Source organism: Oncorhynchus nerka, linkage group LG1 (genome assembly GCF_034236695.1).
Source record: "Oncorhynchus nerka isolate Pitt River linkage group LG1, Oner_Uvic_2.0, whole genome shotgun sequence".
NCBI classification, from domain to species: domain Eukaryota; kingdom Metazoa; phylum Chordata; class Actinopteri; order Salmoniformes; family Salmonidae; genus Oncorhynchus; species Oncorhynchus nerka.
In genome coordinates this window covers 25,865,999-25,890,541 of record NC_088396.1, presented here as the reverse complement: position 1 = coordinate 25,890,541, position 24,543 = coordinate 25,865,999, and the positions used below count along the sequence as shown (strand labels likewise).

The 24,543-nt window shown below is 42.0% G+C and overlaps 1 protein-coding gene and 1 long non-coding RNA gene across 2 annotated transcripts in view; one reads left to right on the top strand and one right to left on the bottom strand.

Annotated features, from left to right (window-relative positions):
* Positions 1-7,479, top strand: part of LOC115128006 (cholecystokinin receptor-like) — a 41,138-nt gene extending 33,659 nt beyond the window's left edge. The window contains exons 4-5 of the mRNA XM_029657651.2: positions 2,035-2,162; positions 4,714-7,479. Coding sequence (XP_029513511.1) covers positions 2,035-2,162; positions 4,714-5,270 — 685 coding nt within the window. The 3' untranslated portion in view covers positions 5,271-7,479. The remainder of the gene's footprint in view (positions 1-2,034; positions 2,163-4,713) is intronic.
* LOC135571406 (uncharacterized) overlaps positions 1-24,543 on the bottom strand; it is a 135,817-nt gene that overhangs the window by 32,507 nt on the left and 78,767 nt on the right. The window lies entirely within an intron of this gene.

The following is a 24,543-nucleotide window of genomic DNA, read 5'->3' as shown; positions in this document are numbered from 1 at the left end:
AGTCACTAGTATTGATTGTACCCGTTTAAGGCTTTTAGTGTGAAGCACTTAATTATTCCCAGAAGCCACCTGCTTGTGTCAGAGTCAAGGAGAAGGAGCTATTATGTCGATGTGATTCTTGGCTGTTCTTGTGAAGGAGAACTAATACAAGACAAAATACTTTATCTGTTGTAACCTGTGAGTTATTTTATTCTAAGTCCCACGTGTCCTCTGGAGAAGAGAGTATAATATATAGAATATTCACAATCAAGACATTACGCTTACAAATGTATTTAGAGTTCCTCTTTCCAGATATTTTGTCCTTCATGATGACAACTGGTTGGAATGGATAGTATAAGAAACAACATCGTGGTGTCTTCTATAGTGTTAGAGTAGTAACCAATATTCCTTGTAACCCTTTTCAGCACTGAGCAAATTTCAGATCTACTGAGCATAAACTCGAACATTGTGAACATTCTGTGCAACTTCTGGCATGCGTTTATTGTGAACACTGAGGCTGTACCTGCTTTAAGTTACCAATAACAGTGGCGAAGTAGACTACTGTGGCTATTTGATAACAATGTGGGCCTATCAGAGTGGCCTACCATCAAAAACAATGGTGAAAATGGATCCCACAACATTTATGGAAACAGCTGTTCTATAATTCAGCCTACAGCAGCAGCCAATGTGTGGTTGGCCTACATTCTATGAAACTTTAGGAAAAGATATGTAGGGCTTGACAATAACCTGTTTAGTCATGATGAAAATGTGTTGTTTGATGCAAGAAACCCCTTTACAAAATAAAGCTCATTATTATTCCCATACATTTATTACAGAGATTCAGACAAATTATGCTACCCCCTGTCTATTGGCTACTTAGTTTATTCAAGCCTGCCTCAAAATATAACCCTGCCCCTTTGAGATAGAAAAAATGCTCTTTACCTGACTTTTCAAAGGTGGCTAGAAATGCACACATTTTGTGCTCTTGTAGGAAGCAACTACTCCCCATTGCTGACTAGAAATTAGCTATAACTCCCTTACTAGCAAAGAATATGAACAAATGTGCACACATGGCTACATGCAGCTCTCGCTTTGATCTCACAACAAGTGCATCTACTCACGACCACTCATGCTGTAAACACAGTCCAGTTCAAAGTGAATGGCACAGACCATATATAGCAATGGTCTATTTGCATATAGGGGTACTGCAGCTTTGATTGGTTATACTGCACCGGTCTGTAGAGTACGGGCTGAGTTGTGCCTGTCAATGCAATAGAATACTACTCTGGTGCATTCTCCCTACAATAAACTATCTTGCATAGATAGATTTGCATACTAAGTCTTGCAAAGTTTGTTTTGTTTTGGTATGTTGCATTGAAAGTGGCTAATATTGGCAATTCCCACAGTAGAGGGAAACATTGATAGTCTTAACCAAAGGGGAAAACTAGAAAGATGAGGAGTTCAATCTCGTGCTTCTCAGCACGGGCTGATGTTTCTTCTGCATGGTAGTCCAAGGGGAGCTGCAAGCCCGCACACTCGCACAGCTTAGAGGAAACATTGGTAGTGACCATTATGTCATGTCTCCACTGGTTGTATGCCAGCATAGATATTCAAGAACTTCCTCTACCTAACCTCTTTCTGGAAGTCTCCCGTGATCAAGCCCTCTTCTTTTATGCATCTATCATGGGCTCCCGAGTGGCACAGTGGTCTAAGGCATTGTATCTTACTGCTAGAGGCATCACTACAGACCCTGGTTAGATTCCAAGCTGTATCACAACCTGGCTGTGATTGGGTGTCCCATGGGGCAGTGCACAATTGGCCCAGCACTGTCCAGGTTAGGGTTTGGCCGGGTAGGCCGTCATTGTAAATAATAATTTGTTCTTTACTGACTTGTTAAATAAAGGTTAAATAAAAAATAAAATATCAGTACTCCTTGTGGAAGCTGTCCTCAGGCACAGATCTAGGATCAGCTTATCCTCCAAAAATCCTAACCTTAATCATTAGAGGGGTAAGGTACAACTGACTTGTTAATCCCAGTTCCTGTGTGTGTCCCAGGAATATGATGTTGCTGCTTACGCTCTTTGTTGTTCCGGGTGTGGTGATGATCGTAGCCTATGGACTTATCTCCAGAGAGCTGTACCGGGGAATCCAGTTTGAGCTGGGTCAGAAGACATCATCCCCCAGTGAGTCCTTCATTACTGCTATTTAATTATTCACACATGTATTCACTTCTTTCAGCAGCTGGGTGAGTGAGAAGACATTAGAATGCGGAATTGGCATGAACAACAAATGTTAGAATTTTAGTACTGAACATATTGTGTATCTTCTAGTTTCTGCCCATTAGTGCTTCACAGATGTTTTAATTATGATCCAGATTATCTTGGATTTGAGTGCACCCTCTCTCTCTCTGATTTATCAGCATGATAATCCTAATTATGGTCACACAGAATAAACATTTTATTAGCAGTACAATCATGGTAATGTGTTGCAGGTGTGAGCAAAATACTCTTTAGTCAGTATGAAAGGGCTCAATTCAGATTTACAAAATAAAATCCTTTTTTACACGTTTTGATTTAAGCACTTCTTAGAAGTTGGTACTCAGACTTACTATATGCAGGTGCATAACAGGCTTTGCAGGTGGGGCTCCATGGCACGCACTGAATTTATTGAATCCAACTGATGAAAACTCTCCCACTTTCTGTCTAACTGATTTTCTCAAGGAGTTTTCATTCAATAGGGTTTTCAGTACATTTATACTGTATCTAAAGCCATTCCTTTAAATATGGTGTTCCATTAACTTGAATTCTCACGTTAGAATTTTCTAGAAAGACAAACTAGAATATATATTGAGAAAACGGGTTCAGAATAGGGATCATTGAAAGAAACCATCTAAACATGCACATTTGTCTCCTTTTCAGTACCAATTGGTAGATACTCTGATCTTGTATATTATTTAGGGTTAGGAAAGTATTTAACCAAAAATGGTTTAGAGAGCCTTTACACACAAAACATGTTGATGAACATAATATATATCCTGAAAGTAGCTATATTCATATTGTTTCTTTCCATGAAATATTGTAAAGTGATTAAGTGTACAATAGGGGTTGACCAGTATTCCTATATATCTACCTTAATAATCCTCACTAACCATAGAACTGTGATGACAACTGTTCAGTCATAGGGAACCATATACCAGGCTCCAGGGTTTAAACTGCTACGTGTGGTCTACGTTCTAGGTTACATGTTCCAAATGATTGCACAACTTGTAATCCGTTGTTTAGAAATCCTCAGGAACAACCACACAAATGTGAGGAAAGAAAGGTAAACTAACAATGTAATGGGATGATGCAAAATGTAAGGAAACTAACACTAAAGTGACAGTTATTAATGTATGTTGGTATAACTGATGGTGGCTACCGATAGTGGCTAATATTTAACATAATACAAAATGTAAAAAATACAGTGAAAGGTCTGGGAATATAATTATACAATATAATTAAAATATTCTAGAAATCATAAATCAACTCGGTAGGTTGGCATTATACTGGCATTTGCACATGGCTACAGAAGCCTATAGCTTGGGTTTCCACATTTCATATCTGCAAGTTATAAGGCCAGCATTTCATAAACTTCACTGTGGAAAAGGTGATATGTTGATATGCTTCAGTCTGCTGCCATGTAGATGGTTTCACATTTGTCTCCAGCGATCACAAGATAAAATAGATTAAAACAATTGCAATGTATATTTACAATCCCCTTATCCAAATGGCTTACTCATTTACCTAGCTCTTATCAATAGCTACTATCAATTTGTAAATAACAGTGCATGGAGAACGGTGTTATTTTTATCGTTAAAAAAAAAGTAGATGTTGTTCCACTTGGAACCGACAGGTTGCTTGACCTTATTCATCTTTTCACTGTGGGCAAAGGTGGTGGAATTATTAGGGAATTAAGTCAAGGTCAAAATATGGCGTATCTATAGACGCACCTCTGCCACACCTTAACTTCTTTGATCTAGTGGGTGAATAGTATGCTATTCTCGTACCTGTTCGAGGTCAGAATACGCGTAGAGGGAAAGGTGCATAAAAAGGAAATGGTGTTCCATTTAAGCATGTTTAACTCAGGTCGTAATCGGCCCCTAAGTCAAATAGCTGGGATGATCAAATGTGTAGAGTGTATTTGCTGCTGATGCTTCATTAGAGGATGAAACTGGCTGATGGCGGTATGCGTCGCCTTCACCATCTGTCGGTCCAATATGAGAGAGTGAGGGACAAGGGGAGTTGTGATATAGAGAAAGAGAGAATGCGAAGGCACATTAGCCATCAGATGTAAGATGACGCAGGTTTTCTGGTGATTCATCGCCGTGTCAATTAAGGTGAGCGACTGTTTTTAAGAGGCATGATTCACAGAAACAATTTCCACTGGGATCTTTAATTGTGCCAATTATCAGACACGGAAGAGAAGAAACCTGGTACAGGTGGAAAGTACAGATTAGCAGGGGATGTGTGTGTGTGTGTGTGTGTGTGTGTGTGTGTGTGTGTGTGTGTGTGTGTGTGTGTGTGTGTGTGTGTGCGTGTGTGGCTCGTTTTGCCTCAATTCAGATGTATGGGGTGTTAAATGGATCATAGACTTTTGTGAACTTCTGAAATGATTAGTTACGGAACGTAATTGATCTGACCCCTCACCACAGTTTTGGACCTCTACTTAACCTCTTCTTCGCTCGCCCCTTCACAGGTCTAAAGAATGGCCTGACCGGCACCGTGTCTTGCGGCAGCGACGACGGCGATGGTTGCTATGTCCAGGTCTCCAAGCGTCCACACTCCATGGAGATGTCCACTCTGACATCATCTACTGCGAGCACATCCAAAGTGGAGCATGCCCGCAGCAACTCCTCAGAGGCCAAGCTCCTAGCCAAGAAGCGTGTGATCCGGATGCTGGTGGTGATCGTGGCTCTGTTCTTCCTGTGCTGGATGCCACTATACTGCGCCAACACCTGGAAGGCTTTCCACCCAGCCTCGGCCCGCCGTGCCCTCTCTGGTGCCCCCATCTCCTTCATCCACCTACTGTCCTACACCTCGGCCTGCGTTAACCCCATCATCTACTGCTTCATGAACACTCGCTTCCGCAAGTCTCTGCTTGCCACCTTTGCCTGCTGCTGTCGCCCTCCCTGCCGACGCCAAGGGCTGCGGGATGGAGAGGAGGACGCAATGGCTTTGGGGGTGTCCATGTCCAAGTTTAGTTACACCACAGTCAGCACTATGGGGCGTGCTGAGGGAGGGACCACTGACTGACTGGGGGACAGGGGAGACCAGAGAGATATGTGGTTATGTGATCGGTTTAGTCATTTCTATAGGGGAAACCATTAACCTGTGGTCATTAAGTATGGGGGAGATTAGGTTTGGGCGGTATCCAGATTTTCAAACCTTCCTACCATTCCTGTACCATACCGGGGTACAAGTTATTACCGGCATTGCACACAAGGGGGGCTATTTATTTTCAAAAGCAAAAAACAACACCAACAAAACATTTAAACAATTCTTATTTTTTTACTCACGAAACAAATTTGGGCAGGATCCAGGAGGGGATTGACTTATTTCACATATAGTTATAAGCAGTGGCGTAGCATTTATATATTTACGGTATTCGAAATCATACCGTCGGAATTTCAAAATTCACCCGGTATACTGCCCAAGGCTAGGGGAGATGCACCCACAGTCTATAGGGAAGTCAACACAAGACCGTGACTGTAATGTTAATGTCAAGACCAATTGGCTCAGAGATGTATTATCTAGTTAAACTAACCTACTGTATGTCAATGGGTAGATCAAACCTGTAGTCCTTTAAAAAAAGGGAAAATACTCATGGCCTATGGAGAATGAATACCCAACATACCCAAAGGAAAAGGACAGTTATACACTGTTCAATAGTTGAAAAACAAAAGAAAATAATGGAAATATAATAGCACTGTTTTTCATTAGCATTTGTCCCAAGTGATGGAAAACAATGTTTCATGTAATGGTATGTAGCCTAGGTAGTTATTTCGTTATCATCTGGGACTCATTAAAACAGCTTGCATTCATTTTTACTGTTGAACCCCTGATATAGGATGGGAACTAACATCAGGGTGGAACTAAAGGGTTATGTGTTGGTAGGGGGTGTATTCCTGAATGATACGCTATGGGGTGGCAGTGCAGTAGCTTGAGGAACAGGTATTAGTAATACCATTTGCAAAGTTTCTACTTATTTTCACGTTGCTTTGGGTTTTTACAATGCCGATGATGTTCTTATTATTAGTGTTGTCAATGTCCTGATGATGAGAAGCTCTGTTGTGGACTATAAGTGCGTGCCTGTAAATGCTGATCTTGCTTCGAGTATCATCTGTTTGCTGTGCTGTGGACTATGTATTTCATGACGGACATTGTAAATACGGTGTTGCTACATCATGGTCTTAGCCAGACTGGATTGGATGTGGATTGGAGGCCAGACTCAACTGCGACCAAACCAACCCAACCTTACCGAAGACAGCAGCGATAATGAAAGTAAGTAATGTGGGTATTAGGGAGGTACTGTTACTGTATATTTAGGCTGTTAGTCTGGATCCAGCTCATTTGTAATAATGGTAGACTGCCTTTGTCTCTTTTAGATGTGCATCCTAACTTTTTCAAAAACAGCTCGGTCTCTGCAGAAAACTGACGACACAACAACTTGTGTTGCATATCATTGACCTGTTGTGTACAGTGTATGTGCTCTGTTGCCATCTAAAGCACCATGTTGTCCATGTCTCCACTGCACTGTTGGTGTGTGTGTTTGTGTTGCATATCATTGACCTGTTGTGTACAGTGTATGTGCTCTGTTGCCATCTAAAGCGCCATGTTGTCCATGTATCCACTGCACTGTTGGTGTGTGTGTTTGTGTTGCACCCCCTTTTGCCCTAGGAACAGACTCAATTCGTCGGGGCATGGACTCTACAAGGTGTCAAAAGCGTTCCACAGGGATGCATACCAATGTTGACTCCAATGCTTCCCACAGTTGTGCCAAGTTGGCTGGATGTCCTTTGGGTGGTGGACCATTCTTGATACACATGGGAAACTGTTGAGAGTGAAAAAACGAGCCACATTGCCGTTCTTGACACACACAAACCGGTGCACCTACCATACTCCGTTCAAAGGCACTTAAATCTTTTGTCGTACCCATTCACCCTCTGAATGGAACACCTACACAATCCATGTCTCAGTTGGCTCGCCTTCATCTACACGGATTAGATGTAATAAGTGACATCAATAAGGGATCATAGCTTTCACCTGGATTCACCTGCTCAGTCTATGTCATGGAAAGAGCAGGTGTTCTTAATGCTTTGTACACTCAGTGTGTATGTTCTTGTTTATCTCGTTTTTACTCAAGTTTTTAGACAAAAAATATGATAGGGTACTGTATTCTGTGAGATATAGCATTCTCACCAATGGGACACGCCTCAAAATACAGTATGTTAATGAGATTCTTTCTCTGCCTACGACAATTTGTTAGTGTCGATTTAGCCCAAATCACCTGCTTATGCAGCTGTGTAAAAATGACATAATGTTGTAGATTATACTATTTGGAAGCTGACGTTTTCAAATCCGCGTGTCCCTTTTTCAAATTCAAATCAGATGTTTTTGACTGAACATGACTGCTCTCTCTGAGTTACGAAACATATCCTTATTATGTCTTGTCTTTAATCTGGCTACAGAATGCGACACATTATTCTTCATATTAGATGGTCTCTTTTGGGCGTTTCTCTTGGTCAGGTTGGCGTTTTCCTTCATGCATGTGGTTGCGTCTGAAGTAGCATCTTATTCCCTACAATAATGCACTATGGCCAAAAGTAGTGCACTATTTAGGTGATAGGGTTCCATTTCAGACACACCCCTTAGTCTCTGCCTCATCCACTCTGCTTGTACTAATTGTGTTGTGTCCTCAGCCTGTGAGAGTGGAATGCTGTCAATTTCACAAAGAAATATGTATGGTGTGCTTTTGTGAGGTAATATTTGACGAGCGTAGGTCCATAATGTATTTGAGCAGTACAGACAAGGGCCTGTTCTGTGTGGCTGCCCCAAATGCATGTATGGAATCTAAAATCTCTCATGATTTGTTTTAATCTCCATTGTTGATATTGTGTTGTGAGTAGACCATGTAGAAACAGAACTTTGCCTTAATCTAGGGGACTGGGTCAAGAGACGGTGATTAGATGGCATGGGGCCTTCATCCTTCATCTCTGAGGCTGAGTGTAGGGTATAGGACAGGTTTTCTTTGAAAAACAATTATTCAGTATCTCCTCTCCTTGGCTCAACATTATCGCTGCTGAATAACAACCATCTGCTGCTCACGCTCCTCCTCCTCCAGCAAAAAAAACAGAGTGTGTTGTGTTAAAAATCGTCCCCTCCAGGGAGAGAGGGGGAGAGGAGTCACACTCAAAGCCTTCCCCAAGCTTTACTCACATGGACACTGTTGACTAATTACTACTCATCCTCAGCGCACCGGAGGCACTCAGATCTGCCCACTGACCTTCTCTTCCTCATCCGTTTCTCTCTGTTCCCCTTTCATCTGCTAACTGTGGCATAGATGTCAGAGTCGTGGGGAAGGCTTCAGCCTTGGAGTGTGTATGCAGGGACAGAATGAGAGAGCAGAGAGCAGAGTAGTGAGCAGAGAGGGTTTTCAGGCAGACATACAGCCTGGAGAGAGAATGTACTTTAAGCAGATGTCCCCCAGATGTCAGAGCAGAGCCCGAGAGAGAGGAACATTCATCAGATTCAGGCAAAGGTGTAAAGTAACTTGGCGGGATGTGGCTCTGATTCATACACTGTGATCTTGATTTGGATTTCATTTTGTGAGTGCATCTTTGCATTACATCTTGTCGGAAGATAAAGCAATGCACTACTACAATGACCTCTCTAGCTCCTTCCATTATGGTTTTATGAGAACAAAGACAAATAACACAGACTTACTTACTCTCTATCCCAGTGGTAGCGTCATGAGTGGGATCTCTCTCTCTCACACACTCACACACACCCACCCACACACACAAGAGATTCTGTGGCGTATGCCTACAGAATGCTTAATGCATTGGGGCGGTAGTCCAGGATCGGAAAGCCCTCCTCAACGTCAGATAAGAGATGTTGATTTTCCAATGGTGGCAGAGAGAATGTTCAGTGTTATGACTTTGCTACATACACTCACACGGTCTCCTTTCTTTCTTTTTCTATATTATCCCCCGTCACAAAGATAGCAAAACAAAATACACTGCAGTACATAAACAAAAGTATGTGGACACCCCTTCAAACTAGTGCTATTTCAGCCACACCGTTGCTGACAGGTGTGTAGAATTGAGCACACAGTTATACAATCTCAATAGACAAACATTGGCAGTAAAATGGTCCGTACTGAAGAGCTCAGCGACTTTTAATGTGGCACAATCATTGGATGCCACCTTTCCAACAAGTCAGTTCGTCAAATTTCTTCCCTGCTAGAGTTGCACAGGTCAACTGCAAGTGCTGTTATTGTGAAGTGGAAACGTCTAGGAGCAACAACGGCTCAGCCACAAAGTGGTAGGCCACACAAGCTCACAGATCAGGACCGCCATATGTTGAAGCGTGTAGCACGTAAAAATCGTCTGTCCTCGGTTGCAACACTCACTACCGAATTCCAAACTGCCTCTGGATGCAATTTCAGCACAATAACTTTTCGTCAGGAGCTTAATGAAATGGGTTTCCATGGCCATACACAAGCATAAGATCAAAATGCGCAACGCCAAGCGTCAGCTGGAGTGGTGTAAAGCTGGCCGCCATTGTACTCTGGAGCAGTGGAAATGCGTTCCTGGAGTGATGAATCATGCTTTACCATCTGGCAGTCCGATGGACAAACCTGGGTTTGGCGGATGCCTGGAGAATGCTACCTGCCCCAATGCATAGTGCCAACTGTAAAGTTTGATGGAGGAGGAATACTGGTCTGGGGCTGTTTTTCATGGTTCGGGCTACGCCCCTTTGTTCCAGTGAAGGGAAATCTTAACGCTACAGCATAACCTTACATTCTAGACGATTCCATGCTTCCTACTTTGTGGCAACAGTTTGGGAAAGGCCCTTTCCTGTTTCAGCATGACAATACCACCGTGCACAAAGCGAGGTCCATACAGAAATGGTTTGTCGAGATCCGTGTGAAAAAACTTGACAGGCCTAAACAGAGCCCTGACCTCAACCCCATCAAACACCTTTGAGATTAATTGGAATGCCGACTGCAAGACAGGCCTAATTGCCCAACATCAACGCCCGACCTCACTAATGCTCTCATGGCTGAATCGAAGCAAGTCCCTGCAGCAATGTTCCAACATCTAGTGGAAAGCCGTTCCAGAAGAGTGGAGGCTGTTATAGCAGCAAAGAGGGGACCAACTCCATATTAATGCCCATGATTTTGTAATGAGATGTTCGACGAGCAGCTGTCCACATACTCTGATCATTATACACATTATAAACTCTTCCAATGTGCTGTAGACTGAACAGCCTGAGGAAGCGAATAGGAAGAAAACACAATAGAATTCCTCTAAAGGTTAGTGATAATGCAGGACTTCATTTCATATGGGAAAGCTTTTAGAATAATATCCTTAGAAAAGGTCAGTGTCTGACACACACACAAAAAAAGACGCAATTCATTTGGTCCTCACAGTGGCATTTAACAAGTGCACCAAAAACACACGATATGTCCGGTCAGACCCACTGTCACAGGGATTCGACAGATTCACAAACAATTTGCCCTTTATTATTTTCAGAAGTGAACAAAGGAAATGAAAATGACACCGAAAGTCATTTGCATGTACACACGCATACACACACACACAGCCTTGTTTTAATCTACAGATATTACATCTATTTTGTGTTTAATTTGTATAATTTTCTATGTCAGTATCAATGAGAGATAGAGATGCCACTGCTCCACTGCAGAATGTCATTCATCATCAGGGTTATTTTAAAGGATGAGTTCCCTCAGAGACATGTTAGGACACTTTACAGATTCTAATCTCAGTTGTTCCTTTGTATAATGGGGCAGATACACTAATTGCTGCTTTTACGGGATGATTCATTGGCTTTGTGAAGGATGATTCATTGTACCTCCCAATCAACGTATGCTGGCACAGAATGACAATGCAATTGCCTGTTTTCTGAATCCATGTTTGGATAGTTAATGGCCTTCTGAGAAAACAAAACATATTTGGATTGAAACTGGGGTGTGTGTAAATCTATAATGCCAACGGGACAGAAAACTGAACCCAGGGGAGTGTCAGTAATGTCTAGCCCACCTCGGTTGCAGTGGAGAAGCTTTAGTCATTTGGTTGTCATACAGTTTGAGGGAGAAACACAATGCACAATGGCTGTCAATGCACCATACTATATATATGGAATTGTAGATGTCCATGTGTGTGCATATGAGAATAGAATAGAATTTACAATCGTTCAAATACGTTTGGGGATATTCTATTTGGGAGGTGTCTGTCTAAAGTCTCAGTGATGTAGGGTAGAGTGTAACATTGTGGGTATGTCTAAGAATCTGAGTGGACTGTTGTACTGCAGGCAAGGCTAAGAGGATGAAGTGTTGGAGGAGGAGAAGAAGGGGAGGAGATGAGGAGAAGAGGGGGAGAAGATGAGGAGAAGAGGGGGAGGAGATGAGGAGAAGAGGGGGAGGAGATGAGGAGAAGAGGGGGAGGAGGTGAGGAGAAGAGGGGGAGGAGATGAGGGGAGGAGATGAGATGAGGAGAAGGGGGAGATGAGGAGAAGAGGGGGAGGAGATGAGGAGAAGGGGAGGAGATGAGGAGAAGGAAGAAGGGGGCATATTTAGATCTACTCCATTGGTCACAGTCTCAAGGCCACCATTGCCTTAAGTGTGTGTGTGTTTGTGTGTGTATGTGTTTGTGTGTGTGTGTGTGTGTGTGTGTGTGTGTGTGTGTGTGTGTGTGTGTGTGTGTGTGTGTGTGTGTGTGTGTGTGCATGTGTGTGTGTGTGTGTGTTTGTGGGTGGATGAGTATGTGTGTCTGTGTGTAGGTAGGGGGCATGTGTGTGTGTGTGGGGGGGGGGATGTGTGTGTTTCTGACTCATTCAGTTCGAGGGGAGGTTTTTTCTATTACTTATTTTTTGTTGAGTTGCGAGGGGTAGATGAAGGCATGTGGGAACTCCACCATAGAATGTGTGGGGGCTGTTTGTGTGTGTTTGTGTGTGCATGCTTGTGTGTCTCTATGTGTGTATGACTGCTGTGTCAGTAGCCTGCTCTGTATGAGCGTGTTTCATACCAGTGAGACGCTGTGACTCTCACTGCCAGACATGTGGTCGTGGTTGTGTTTTTCTGCTGCTGTGCTGCAGTGCGTGTGTTTGTGTTGCTCTGCAGCGGTAAAGGGCCCTGGATGTTTACATGCGCTTCAGAGTGTCTCGTTTTCCGTTCTGGCTTAGGCTACACAGCTCTCTGTTGGGAGAGGCCCAACCTGCTCTGCCTCTCTTTCTCTCCTGTGCCAGCACTGATATATAGCTATTATGATTGTTGTTACAGCTACTGCCCGATGTTTCTGACTTGGCAGAGAAGATGTGCTATCGCTCCACTTGAGGTTTGTCTTGTTTGCATGTAGGCTTTTGCAGATGTTCTAAATGTATGTGTGCGTGCAGGGCCGGCCCTAGGCATAAGCAAAATACGCGATCGCTTAGGGTCCCCGGCCTCTAGGGGCCTCGACCTAAAACATTTTTAGGAAATCTGTCTGGATCTCAACTTACTGTCGTAGTAGAATAGTAATGTAGAATAGTAATAGTAGAATAATAATGTAGAATAGTAATAGTAGAATAATAATGTAGAATAGTAATGTAGAATAGTAATAGTAGAATAGTAATGTAGAACAGTAATGTAGAATAGTAATAGTAGAATAATAATGTAGAATAGTAATAGTAGAATAGTAATAGTAGAATAATAATGTAGAATAGTAATAGTAGAATAGTAATAGTAGAATAGTAATGTAGAATAGTAATGTAGAATAGTAATGTGGAATAGTAATGTTAGAATAGTAATGTAGAATAGTAATAGTAGAATAGTAATGTAGAATAGTAATAGTAGAATACAATTTCGAAACTTGGTTGTGCATCAGCAGTTTTTTTCTTGTTATGTCAGTCACTGACAGTCTAGTGACTATAAAAACATATTACATTTTTGTAGCCTGACGGCCATCAGCTGGCCTTTTTTAGATTGGTAAATCAGTCTAGCCAGCTATCTAAACTTGTAGACCTCCAGAGGGCCCCCATTGATTTTCCCTCTCACTCAGATATCATATTAATGGTATAGGTTATGGAAAAATGTGTAGAATTTCAGGACATTAGCTTTAAACTACAAACATTTCTCTCTACCCCATGGCAAAATGTGTAGAATTGCAGGAAATAAGCTGTACAATTTAAGAAAAATGTATTTCTCTCTCTTTATTGGTGTAAACAGTGTTAGTGACTGCAGAGACTGCTTCTACTGCATTTACAGTTTTTAAATATGTATTTGAAACTGGTCACATCCAGCTGGAACTACTTTTGCTTTCACGTGTAATGTTATTGAATTAAAATAAAGCCTCTCTTTGCCAACTGTCTACTATACTTCCTTAGTCTACCATCTAACAACCCCTCATGCTATAGTACCATTGTCATATTGCATGCTGAGTGCGATGAGAAGTCACTGGACTACTTATGTCAAGTTATAGTAGCCTGTACTGTAACTAACGTTGCTGTTTGTACTCTCTGTGTGAAATGGTGTCTTTCAGAGGAATATAGAGGAGATCAACTGTATCAGTCATCTGTAATACGGTGCTTTCAGAAATGATTCATACCCTTGACTTATTCCACTTTATTATGTTAAAGGCTGAATTCAAAATGCATTCATTCAATGTTTTCTCACTGATCTACTCACAGTACCCTATAATGACAAAGTGAAAACATGTTTTTAGAAATGTTTCCAATTTTATTGAAAACAAACAATACTAAGGGAAAACATTGAGACATCACCAAAGTAATGCTTAGAAACTAAGAGCCCCTTTATAATGAATGCAGAACACGAAGCAGGGTTCATTTAATATAGAACCACAAGCTGGGCCAACAACACAATGGATGGAAAATTAATTAGAGAGAGAGACAGAGAAAGAGAGAGAGATTGCAAAATGGGTGAAAAGAGAGAGAGAGGAAACCCTCGACACATTCTGTCAACCCTTTATAGGTCTCATACCAGAGTATATCCTAAAGAACCAATGTAGCATTACCCTGTTACAACCTAGTAGGTGTACTGTTGTATTGCCTCATAGTTACTTTGGAGTAATGCCTATACAGTGTTCCTAATTTGGGTCTATAAAGATATAGTAATCCAAGCATGTCTAGAGATAGTTAACCTTGTCCCCAGTCTGTTGTGAAGTAAGTGTATGTGAAAGAGATGTTGAGAGCTAAATGTATCTTTCTGCCTCTAGACAGGCAAAAATAACCACTCAATCACAGACATTAATTTGGGCTCTCAAGTTCTCTTATGCAGACGATGAACATCACACATGAACGTTCTGATAGTTATGGATTGGGTCTATCTACTGTATTTCTACAGTGATAGATTGCGCTGTTCAGTAAGCAGGGACATAGAAATGCGGTGCTTTCAGAAAGTATTCATACCCTTGACTTATTCCACTTTATTATGTTACAGGCTGAATTCAAAATGCATTTAACATGTATCAATCTTTCCAAAATGTCTGTGCTGTAAACATATTTTTTTATGTTACGCAGTCACTAATAGTTTTGTCTTCTCAGTGCATCCCAACATCAGTCAGAAATACTGTCTCCAAAGACAGTCAGAAAGAGAAATGTATTTTTCTCTCCCATTTGGAAAGCTCCAAATCACCCAATCAAACTCTACAAATCAAAAAGGAGGGACCTCTGTGTGTCCTCTGACTCTAAACTCAGTAGTCTGACCCTGGAAGCCAAAGCCATCTCACACAAAACAACAACCACAACAACAGCCATTTACGTCTCTAAGGAACATCTAGTAATGACCAGCTAATAACAACCCCTCTGAACTGAGGGCAGAGAAGAAGAGAGGATAGAGGGATGGGGGAGAGAGCAGAGGAGAGCATCAAAAACACATTTCCTTCTGAAGTCAGGGAGGGAATGGTATAATGATCACAGGAAGCAAAGTTGTCCAAGATTAATGATGGAGAAAACATAACCTCTGACATCCAACTTTGGAACAAATCACATCCTATATCAGCAAGGCAATGTGTGTGTAAAGGCATGCTTGCAAACATCTCTCTCTCTCTCTCTCTCTCTCTCTCTCTCTCTCTCTCTCTCTCACACACTCATACACATACACGTACACACATGCAATCATGACATTCCTGTCTGTCTGAATGGTACGACCTCAATTATGAGTGTTTTGACCTTGAGAAAATGAGCGAACTAGGAAAAAATGCAAGCTATGTTTTGGGCTCTACAAAGAACTAAAAAGTTCAGTGTATGTACAGCACAGGCTGATTTGTATACCAATCTATTTGAAGGGGCTTATTTCCAATTTCCCCTAGGGAGAGACAGGGAGAGAGAGCCTGCAAATGTGAATAGAGCAAGAGAATGATCGACGCACGTCAATAAAGGTAGGGAAGGGGAGTATTTTTTTTTGGGGGGGGGGCATAATATCTACTGTAAAGTCCTCTTCCCCACATCACATCCCTCCTACCACCCCCTCCCTCACCAGATCATTACATCCCAGTATCCCTCTCAAACAACACCGCCTCATTCTGTTTGCAGATTGCTTTCCTCTGGGCTGAACCTATGAGTAGCAGGTTGGCTTTATTGTGATGACTTATATACTCGAGGGAGCTCTACAAGGTAGTAACTAGCCGGCACAGCCACAAAGTCATGAAGTCAGATTTTAATTCTATCCTTAACCCTAGCCTTAACCACACTGCTAACCTTATGCTTAACCCTAACCTTAAATTAAAACAAAAAAGCACATTTTGGATTTCATACATTTTTACAATATATAGCCAACTTTGACTTTGCAGTTGGTCCATCTAGTATAAATCGCTCAGCTCTGCTCTGACAAGATACATCCCAATAAACGTCAACCTGCCTATCAGTACTCCGCCGGAACACATTATCGCAGGGTAATAATATAAGACTTAACACCTAGCGAGTTGAACCAATGGCGGCCAGATGAAACGTCAAAATGAAACAATGAGCTCCAGATGTGGTGCACACGGCTGCAGTGGCTGTTTTACAAGCCTGAGTTATGCTATGTTTCATTGAGCCGCACTGTCTGACAGTGCATGTAATGGGGAGACCCCCCCCCCCGCAAAGGTGCGGACTCCCAGCCGCAAACCTAAACCTATATGGGAGGGTCTGGGTGGGCATCTAACCTCGGTGGCAGCTCTGGATCTGGACGCCACCCACCTTCTTTACACTGAGTCCGCTCTTGTAGCACTGAGCTGTGGATCATCGTCGGAGGCTCTGGACTGTGGATCCTCGCCGTAGGCCCCTTGGCTGGGGACCCTCGCTGCGTGGACCATCGCCGGATTTTCTGGACTGGGGACCGTCGCTGGAGACCCCGGGCTGGGGACCGTCGCTGGAGACCCCGGGCTGGGGACCGTTGTTGGAGGCCCCGGACTGTGGCCCGTCGCCGGACGCTCCGGACTGGGTACTGTCGCCGGACGCTCCGGACTGGGTACTGTCGCCGGACGCTCTGGACTGTCGAGGTGCACTGTAGGCCTGGTGCGTGGTGCCGGCACTGGTGGTACCGGGCTGGTGACATGCACCTCAGGTCGAGTGCTGGGAGGAGGAACAGGGCATACTGGACTGTGGAGACGCATTGGAGATCCAGAACATAGAGCTGACTCAATGCGTCCTGGCTGGATGCCCATTCACTGGAGACACCGTGCGAATCTCTGCATAACACGGTGCCTGACCAGTTACACGCTCCCCACAGTAAGCACGAGGAGTTGGCTCAGGTCTCCTACCTGACTCATGCAATCCCCTCGTGTGCCCCCCCAGAAAATTTCTTGGGGCTGCCTCTCAGGCTTCCTTACTAGCCGTGTACCTTCATATCGTCGCTGTTCCTCTATTCTCCGGTATTTATCCTCGTATTATCGCTGTTCCGCTTTCGCTGCCTCTAACTCCTCCGTAGGACGGCGATACTCCCCTGGCTGTGTCCAGGATCCTGCTCCATCTAATATCTCCTCCCAGGTCCATTTCCCCATTAAACACTGTTCCTTCTTTTTACGCTGCTTGGTCCTGGTTTGGTGGGTTATTCTGTCACGTTCGTCATAATGAGGGGACCTAGGCGCAGCGTGATTGGAATACATTCTTCTTTTATTTAACGAACAACACTTAAACAAACTAAGAAAACAACAAACTGACCGTGAATCTATAAGCAACTAGTGCTGACATGCAACTACACATAGACAATAACCCACAAAACCAAAATGGTAATTGTTAACCTAAATAGGATCCCCAATCAGAGACAACGATAAACAGCTGCCTCTGCTTGGGAACCCATACAGGCCTCCATAGACCTACATTTACCTAGTCATACCAAAACTCCATAGATATACAAAAAACATGTTTCTACAAACTGTAATAGGAACTTTTTTGACTTTTCATCTGGACTTAGTGCCCGCGCCTTGTGCATTTGGATTACTGGACTAAACGCACAAACAAAAAGGAGGTATTTGGACATAAAGATTAACTTTATCAAACAAAACAAACATTTATTGTCTAACATGGAGACCTGGGAGTGCCATCAGATGAAGATCATCAATATTTGATTCATTTTAATGCTATTTCTGACTTTTGTGACACCTCTCCTTGGTTGGAAAATGGCTGTGGCTAGGCGCTGACCTAACATAATCGCAAAGTGTGCTTTTGCCGTAAAGCTTTTTTGAAATCTGACAGGACAGTTGCATTAAGGAGAAGTTGGTCTTCAATTGTATGTTTAACACTAGTATCTTTCATCAATGTTTATGATGAGTATTTCTGTAATTTGACGTGGCTCTCTGCACTTTCACCGGATGTTTGTTTGAGACAATGCATTTCTGAACATAACACACCAATTTCAAATGAGGTTTTTGGACATAAAGATGATCTTTATCTAACAAAACACACATTTATTGTCTTACATGGAGTCCTGGGAGTGCCATCCGGTGAAGATCATCAATGGTTAGTGATTCATTTTTTAATTTTTGGAAAATGACTGTATGGTTTTCTGTGGCTAGGCGCTGCCTAACATAATCCCAGTGTGCTTTCGGTGTAAAGCCTTTTTGAAATCAGAGACTGTGGCTGGATTAACAAGAAGTGTATCTTTAAAATGGTGTATAATACTTGTATGTTTGAGGAATTTTAATTATGAGATTTCTGTTGTTTGAATTTGTCGCCCTGCAATTCCACTGGCTGTTTGCGAGGTGGGACGCTACCATCCTACATATCCCAGAGAGATTAACACTCTCTTGGTTACTACATGATTCAATATGTGTTATTTCATAGTTGTGAGGTCTTAACTATTATTCTACATTGTAGAAAATAGTACAAATAAAGAAAAACACTTGAATGATTAGGCGTGTCCAAACTTTTGACTAGTACTGTACAATAGGACGCACTCTGTTTTCTAAACATCTCTTCAACAATTGTATTATATACTTATTGAACTCTCTGTAAACCATCAATCTTTTTCCATTGACTTCTGGGAAATGTCATATTGAATGGTTGACTTATTGACACAAAGACAAATAGACAATAACAATGACAAATAGAAAAACCAATGTTCTAAAACCAAGCACCACTTAGTACATTAATGTGTCAGACACCAATTCCGCCACAGTGACACCAATCAATCCTCCTCCAGGACAGAAATGAACCAGGAATCAACCTTTGACCCCTTGATGGGGGTATTTGCTGCTATGCAGATATACTGTGAATTGCCCCTGGTGTCTGTTAGGTAGTATGGAACATTCCTCCTGACATCCTGTGTGTCTCTAAGAAGCACAGGTCCTGCTATGGTTTTTCTGTACAAAATATATCATCAAAAGAAAATGAACTAGATGGTCTTAAATATGGTCATTACATACTGTTTAATGACAGATTAAAAGGTGAAGGTGAAATGAAAGAGAGAGCTGAGAACAATATAATTATGCTAATCTAATGCTATAATACCATAGGTAATTGCTAGGCTATCTACTGGTGGTAGATTTAAATTATTGATTTTAATCTACAAATAAATGATTGAACTAGGTATAGATCTGATGGTCTATGATTCAAAAGTCAAGTCAACCATTGGCCAGTCTTTACCCTCAGTGTTCCTGACGCCTACCAGGAATAGGATGTGTACGGGGATTCGATTAATCTTGCCTGGGCGACCATGTACACGTGTTTTGCACCAGCTGAAAGTAGATTGTATTGGATTTGGAACCGGGTTGCCTCTCGGACTTGAGCCAGGTGGCCTAAGACACTGCATCTCAGTGCAGGAGGTGTCACTGCAGTACCTGGTTCGAATCCAGGCTGCATCACATCTGGCCGTGATTGGGAGTCCCATAGGGCGGCGCACAATTGGCACCGCGTCGCCCGGGTTTGTCCCGGGGTAGGCCGTCATTGTAAATAATAATTTGTTCTTAACCTCTTCAACCTATGGGGGCGCTGTGTCATTATTGGATAAAAAGACGTGCCCGTTTTAAGCGCAATATTTTGTCACGAAAAGATGCTCGACTATGCATGGAATTGACAGCCTTGGAAAGACAAAACTCTGACGTCTCCAAAACTGCAAAGATATTATCTGTGAGTGCCCCAGAACTAATGCAACAGGCGAAACCAAGATGAAGTTTCATACAGGAAATGCCCCAGATTCTGAAGGCGCTGTGTTCCAATGTCTCCTTATATGGCTGTGAATGCGCCAGGAATGAGCCTGTGCTTTCTGTCTATTCCCCGAGGTGTCTGCAGCATTGTGACGTGTTTGTAGGCATATCATTGGAAGATTGACCATAAGAGACTACATTTACCTGGTGTCCCGCCCGGTGTCCTGTGTGCGTAATCTGTAGGTCCATGCGCGTTCCATTTCTTCAGAAGAGAAAGTAAACTGCCACAATGGATTTTATCGTCGATAGATATGTGAAAAACACCTTGAGGATTGATTCTAAACATCGGTTTGCCATGTTTCTGTCGATATTATGGAGTTAATTTGGAAAAAAGTTTGTGTTTTAATGACTTATTATTATTTTTTCCTTACCCAAACGTGATGAACAAAACGGAGCGATTAGTCGACACAAATAATATTTTTTTGTAAAAACGGAACATTTGCTATCTACCAGAGTCTCCTCATTGAAAACATCTGAAGTTCTTCAAAGGTAAATGATTTTATTTGAATTCTTTTCTGGTTTTTGTGGAAAATGTTGCATGCTGAAATAGAGGCATAATCCTATGCTAGGCTAATACTAATACTAATACTGTTACACAAATGCTTGTTTAGCTATGGTTCAAAAGCATATTTTGAAAATCTGAGATGACAGTGTTGTTAACAAAAGGCTAAGCTTGAGAGCAAATAGATTAATTTAATTTCATTTGCGATTTTCATGAATAGTTAACGTTGTGTTATGCTAATGAGCTTGCGGATAGATTTACACAATCCTGGATACAGGTTTTTTTTCGTAGCTAAACGTGACGCAGAAAACGGAGCGATTTGTCCTAAACAAATAATCTTTCAGGAAAAACTGAACATTTTCTATCTGAGAGTCTCCTCATTGAAAACATCCGAAGTTCTTCAAAGGTAAATTATTTTATTTGAATGCTTTTCTGGTTTTTGTGAAAATGTTGCCTGCTGAATGCTAACGCTAAATGCTACGCTAAATGCTACGCTAAATGCTACGTTAGCTATCAATACTGTTACACAAATGCTTGTTTTGCAATGGTTGAGAAGCATATTTTGAAAATCTGAGATGACAGTGTTGTTAACAAAAGGCTAAGCTTGAGAGCAAATAGATTCATTTCATTTCATTTGCGATTTTCATGAATAGTTAACGTTGCGTTATGGTAATGAGCTTGAGGCTGTAGTCACAATACCGGATCCGGGATGGCTCGACGCAAGAAGTTAACTGACTTGCCTACTTAAATAAAGGTTAAATAAAAACTATTTAAAAAAAGATACCAGCTCTGTCTGATGACAAACCCGGCTCAAAACCAGTGACGTAATTAAGCATGTGGAGGAATGAGTAGGATTCTGTGTTTTCTCATGCAAAATAGATTGCTTTTAATAAATGACTTTAACTGCCTTCCCAATGAAAAATGGTTATAAAATAACAACATTGGTTTTATGGTAATGACATGTTGCATGTTTCTGGACGATGCACTATGCTGCCTTGTTGACAACATGACAGAGCACCGCAGATTACTGTTTGATTTAAGAAGGGCACTCCTCCATCCCGTCTTTCGCACGATCTCAACCCGGGTCAGCATAAAATAACTCCCTCACTTTTAAAGGTATGAAGGCGTGTCCTCGTGAATGACCTTTCTCAACCAATCAAAACGAGTTTCAGAGAGAGGGCTTTTTCAGTCTCTGCCCGGTGTGTAATACTGACAGTTTCTTGGAACTGATTGCTTTTATGGTTGCGTCTAGAGCTTTGGTCATATGGACCAATAGTTGCATGTTCGAGTCGAGTTGGGGACAGCTGTAGCATTTTAACTAAGCTTAACCCTAACCCCTTTCCTAACCTTAACCTAATTCTCCTAACCTGCCATGCTAATTCCCCCCTAAACTTCTGTGTTAGTTCTCCTAACCTAGTATGTAGAAGCCATCAGTTCTGGGAACCCATCAGTATCACCACACCGGTTTGGCTGGCTGGCTGACTGACTAGTAAGTTTAGTTCTGGCTAGCCAACTTTGAAACTAGCAACAAAACCAAAACAGAACCGGACAGACCGACACCATCCCTTTTTGGACAATAACCAGCAACTATAGAAAGTCCACTCCAGGTATGTAGACTATAATATACATTTACTACAAGCAAGCTGTCTTTAGAGCCACTAGCGCCACACATTTAATTAATGTGCTTGCTTCAGCAACAATTATTACAGTCATAGGTCTACCTCTTACAGACAGCTGAAGCAAGCAGTTTTACTTCAGAAAATGTTCCTTTTCTAGTCTTGAATTATTACTTGGGGTTCATGTTTACATGCGGTGCGGTGTAGATGCAGTCGATGTAAATAACTTTGAGATTTAGAAAAGCACTGTAAAGAACAATGGAGGGTCCCACAATTACACTGGCCATGTGAGGCAAGATAAAGGGAGAACACGTTGTGTCTACCCAGCCATTTGTCTCCGCATGTGCCTAGTGTGAGAAGGTTATGCTGCACTAGGCTAGGTAGAGGACTGCTTTCCCTTTTCCTACTATCCAACAGTCCAAAAATAGATTCATCCTAATAGTCTTTTCAAATGGTACAGTAATTATTGGTACTGTAATTGTCAGACATTCAAAACTATTACCACAATTTTATCCCAAAGTAACAATGTACAGGCTTTTAGGATGTCAGGACAAAATGAAAGGACATTAATAGCACAACCCTCAGATGATCTTTAATAGCTCCTAGAGTGTGTGTGTGTGAGTAGTGTGTGTGTGTGTGTGTCTGTGTGTCTGTGTGTTGAGTGGGACAGGACAGGCCATGTCATGATGGGGACTCATAATCATCTTTAGTGATCTAGCCCCATCAGCTCTGTACTCTATCATCTACCTCCTGTAATAAACACACTCCTGGCTATATTTATGTCGTTTTCCAAAACACTCCCTCCATTTTCCATTCACTATTTTTATGCTGCAATTGGTAGAGAAAGGAGTCAGCACTAAGCTCTCCCTCTGTCCGTATCCTCTCCCTCTGTCTCTTTATTCTACTCTCCCTCTCCATCTGTCCCTCCCTTCCAGTCTCTTCCCCTCTCCCCTCTCCCTCTCTTTCCTTTACCGACTACTTTCTCTCAGCGTCTCTCTGTCTCTCTCTGTAGGAAAGTCCAGGTCGGTCTGTATTGAGTGAGTGGAGGGAGAACTTTCCACTTAGTGGTCAACCTCTCAACAGCATAGACCTTTCATCATCACCTAGTCGGTAATTGGGCAGTGTCATAACGTATGTGTGCGCACACGCGCGTGTTACGAAGCTCTGTCAAACTAGCCCTCAAAGAGCAGGAAGCTGTGTGTAATGAGTCGCAGACCAGGGAGCAGTTTGAAAGCTTTTAGAGAGAGTAGTTCTGATGGGATTGGTCCATAATTTTCCATGACACACACACATGCAAACACACTCGATTCAGTGGAAAAATGAAGATGAAACATATTCTGACGTCACAGTGTGCCTAACTGGATGAGTACACTATCCAAACAACCTCAGGTTCCAATTGAGCTGACCTGTATGCATCACACCCAACCTGCCATCAAAAGATCTGTCTGTCCTCAGAACGTCAGCACTGCAGATTGGCACTGATCTCAGCATAGAAGGCTCCATAACAGGAATTGTAAACATGGATTTGATTTTACCAAGCTATTCAACCCACCAATGCTAATCAGTGAACTATAATTTTGCAATCTATTCTACTCTGTACGCTGGCAGAGCTCTCTGTGACCTATGCCCATAATTATCAAATGTTTTAATGAGTCATTTCAAATGAAATATAAAATTACCTCAAAAATTGACCTGGGGAATATAAGGACATAGATTTGTTGGCCAGTAACCAAAGCACATGTCTGTGGCTATTTTCTCTCCACAATTTTTATCAAATTATGTCCTTGGCTTTAGTAGCCTATAATCAGTTGGAATACCAGGTTTGTTGTTAACATCACGCTTTTTTGCCTTCAAGTTTACTCTTTTTCACATACGAAATCTATGGCATTATTTAGGATGCTTAAAACAGAAATGTATACTATACTAAATAACAACTGTCACGTCCTGACCATAGAAAGCCTATATTTTCTATGCTAGAGTAGGTCAGGATGTGACTAGGGGTTTATTATTTCTATGTGGGGTTCTAGGTTTCTTTTCTATGTTGGGGTTTGTGTATGATTCCCAATTAGAGGCAGCCAGTAATCGTTGTCTCTAATTGGGGATCATACTTAATTTGCATTTTTCCACCTGTGTGATATGGGGTATTGTTTGAATGTATGTTTTTTGAGTTTGTGCACATAGCATATCTGTAGTCACGGTTCGTGGTTAGTTTATTGTTTATTTGTTTTTGTCATTGCTTAGTTTTACTTTCATTCAAATATGTGGAACTCAACATACGCTGCGCCTTGGTCCGACCATCATTATTACGAACAACGTGACAACAACAGCGTAGAAAGTGTGGTTTCACATAAACCATTTTCTATTGGTGGAGCTTCAACAGTATTCAAGCTCATACCCTCACATCCCTGAATGTTCCCTAGTTCCCTACTCTACCTGCCAAACTACCAGTCAGGTGAAACTTTTAGTATAAAATCCTAGCTATATTTGTCAGTCTTGCAAAGTACTTAAGTAAAAGTACTTTAAAGTACTACTTAAGTCTTTTTGGG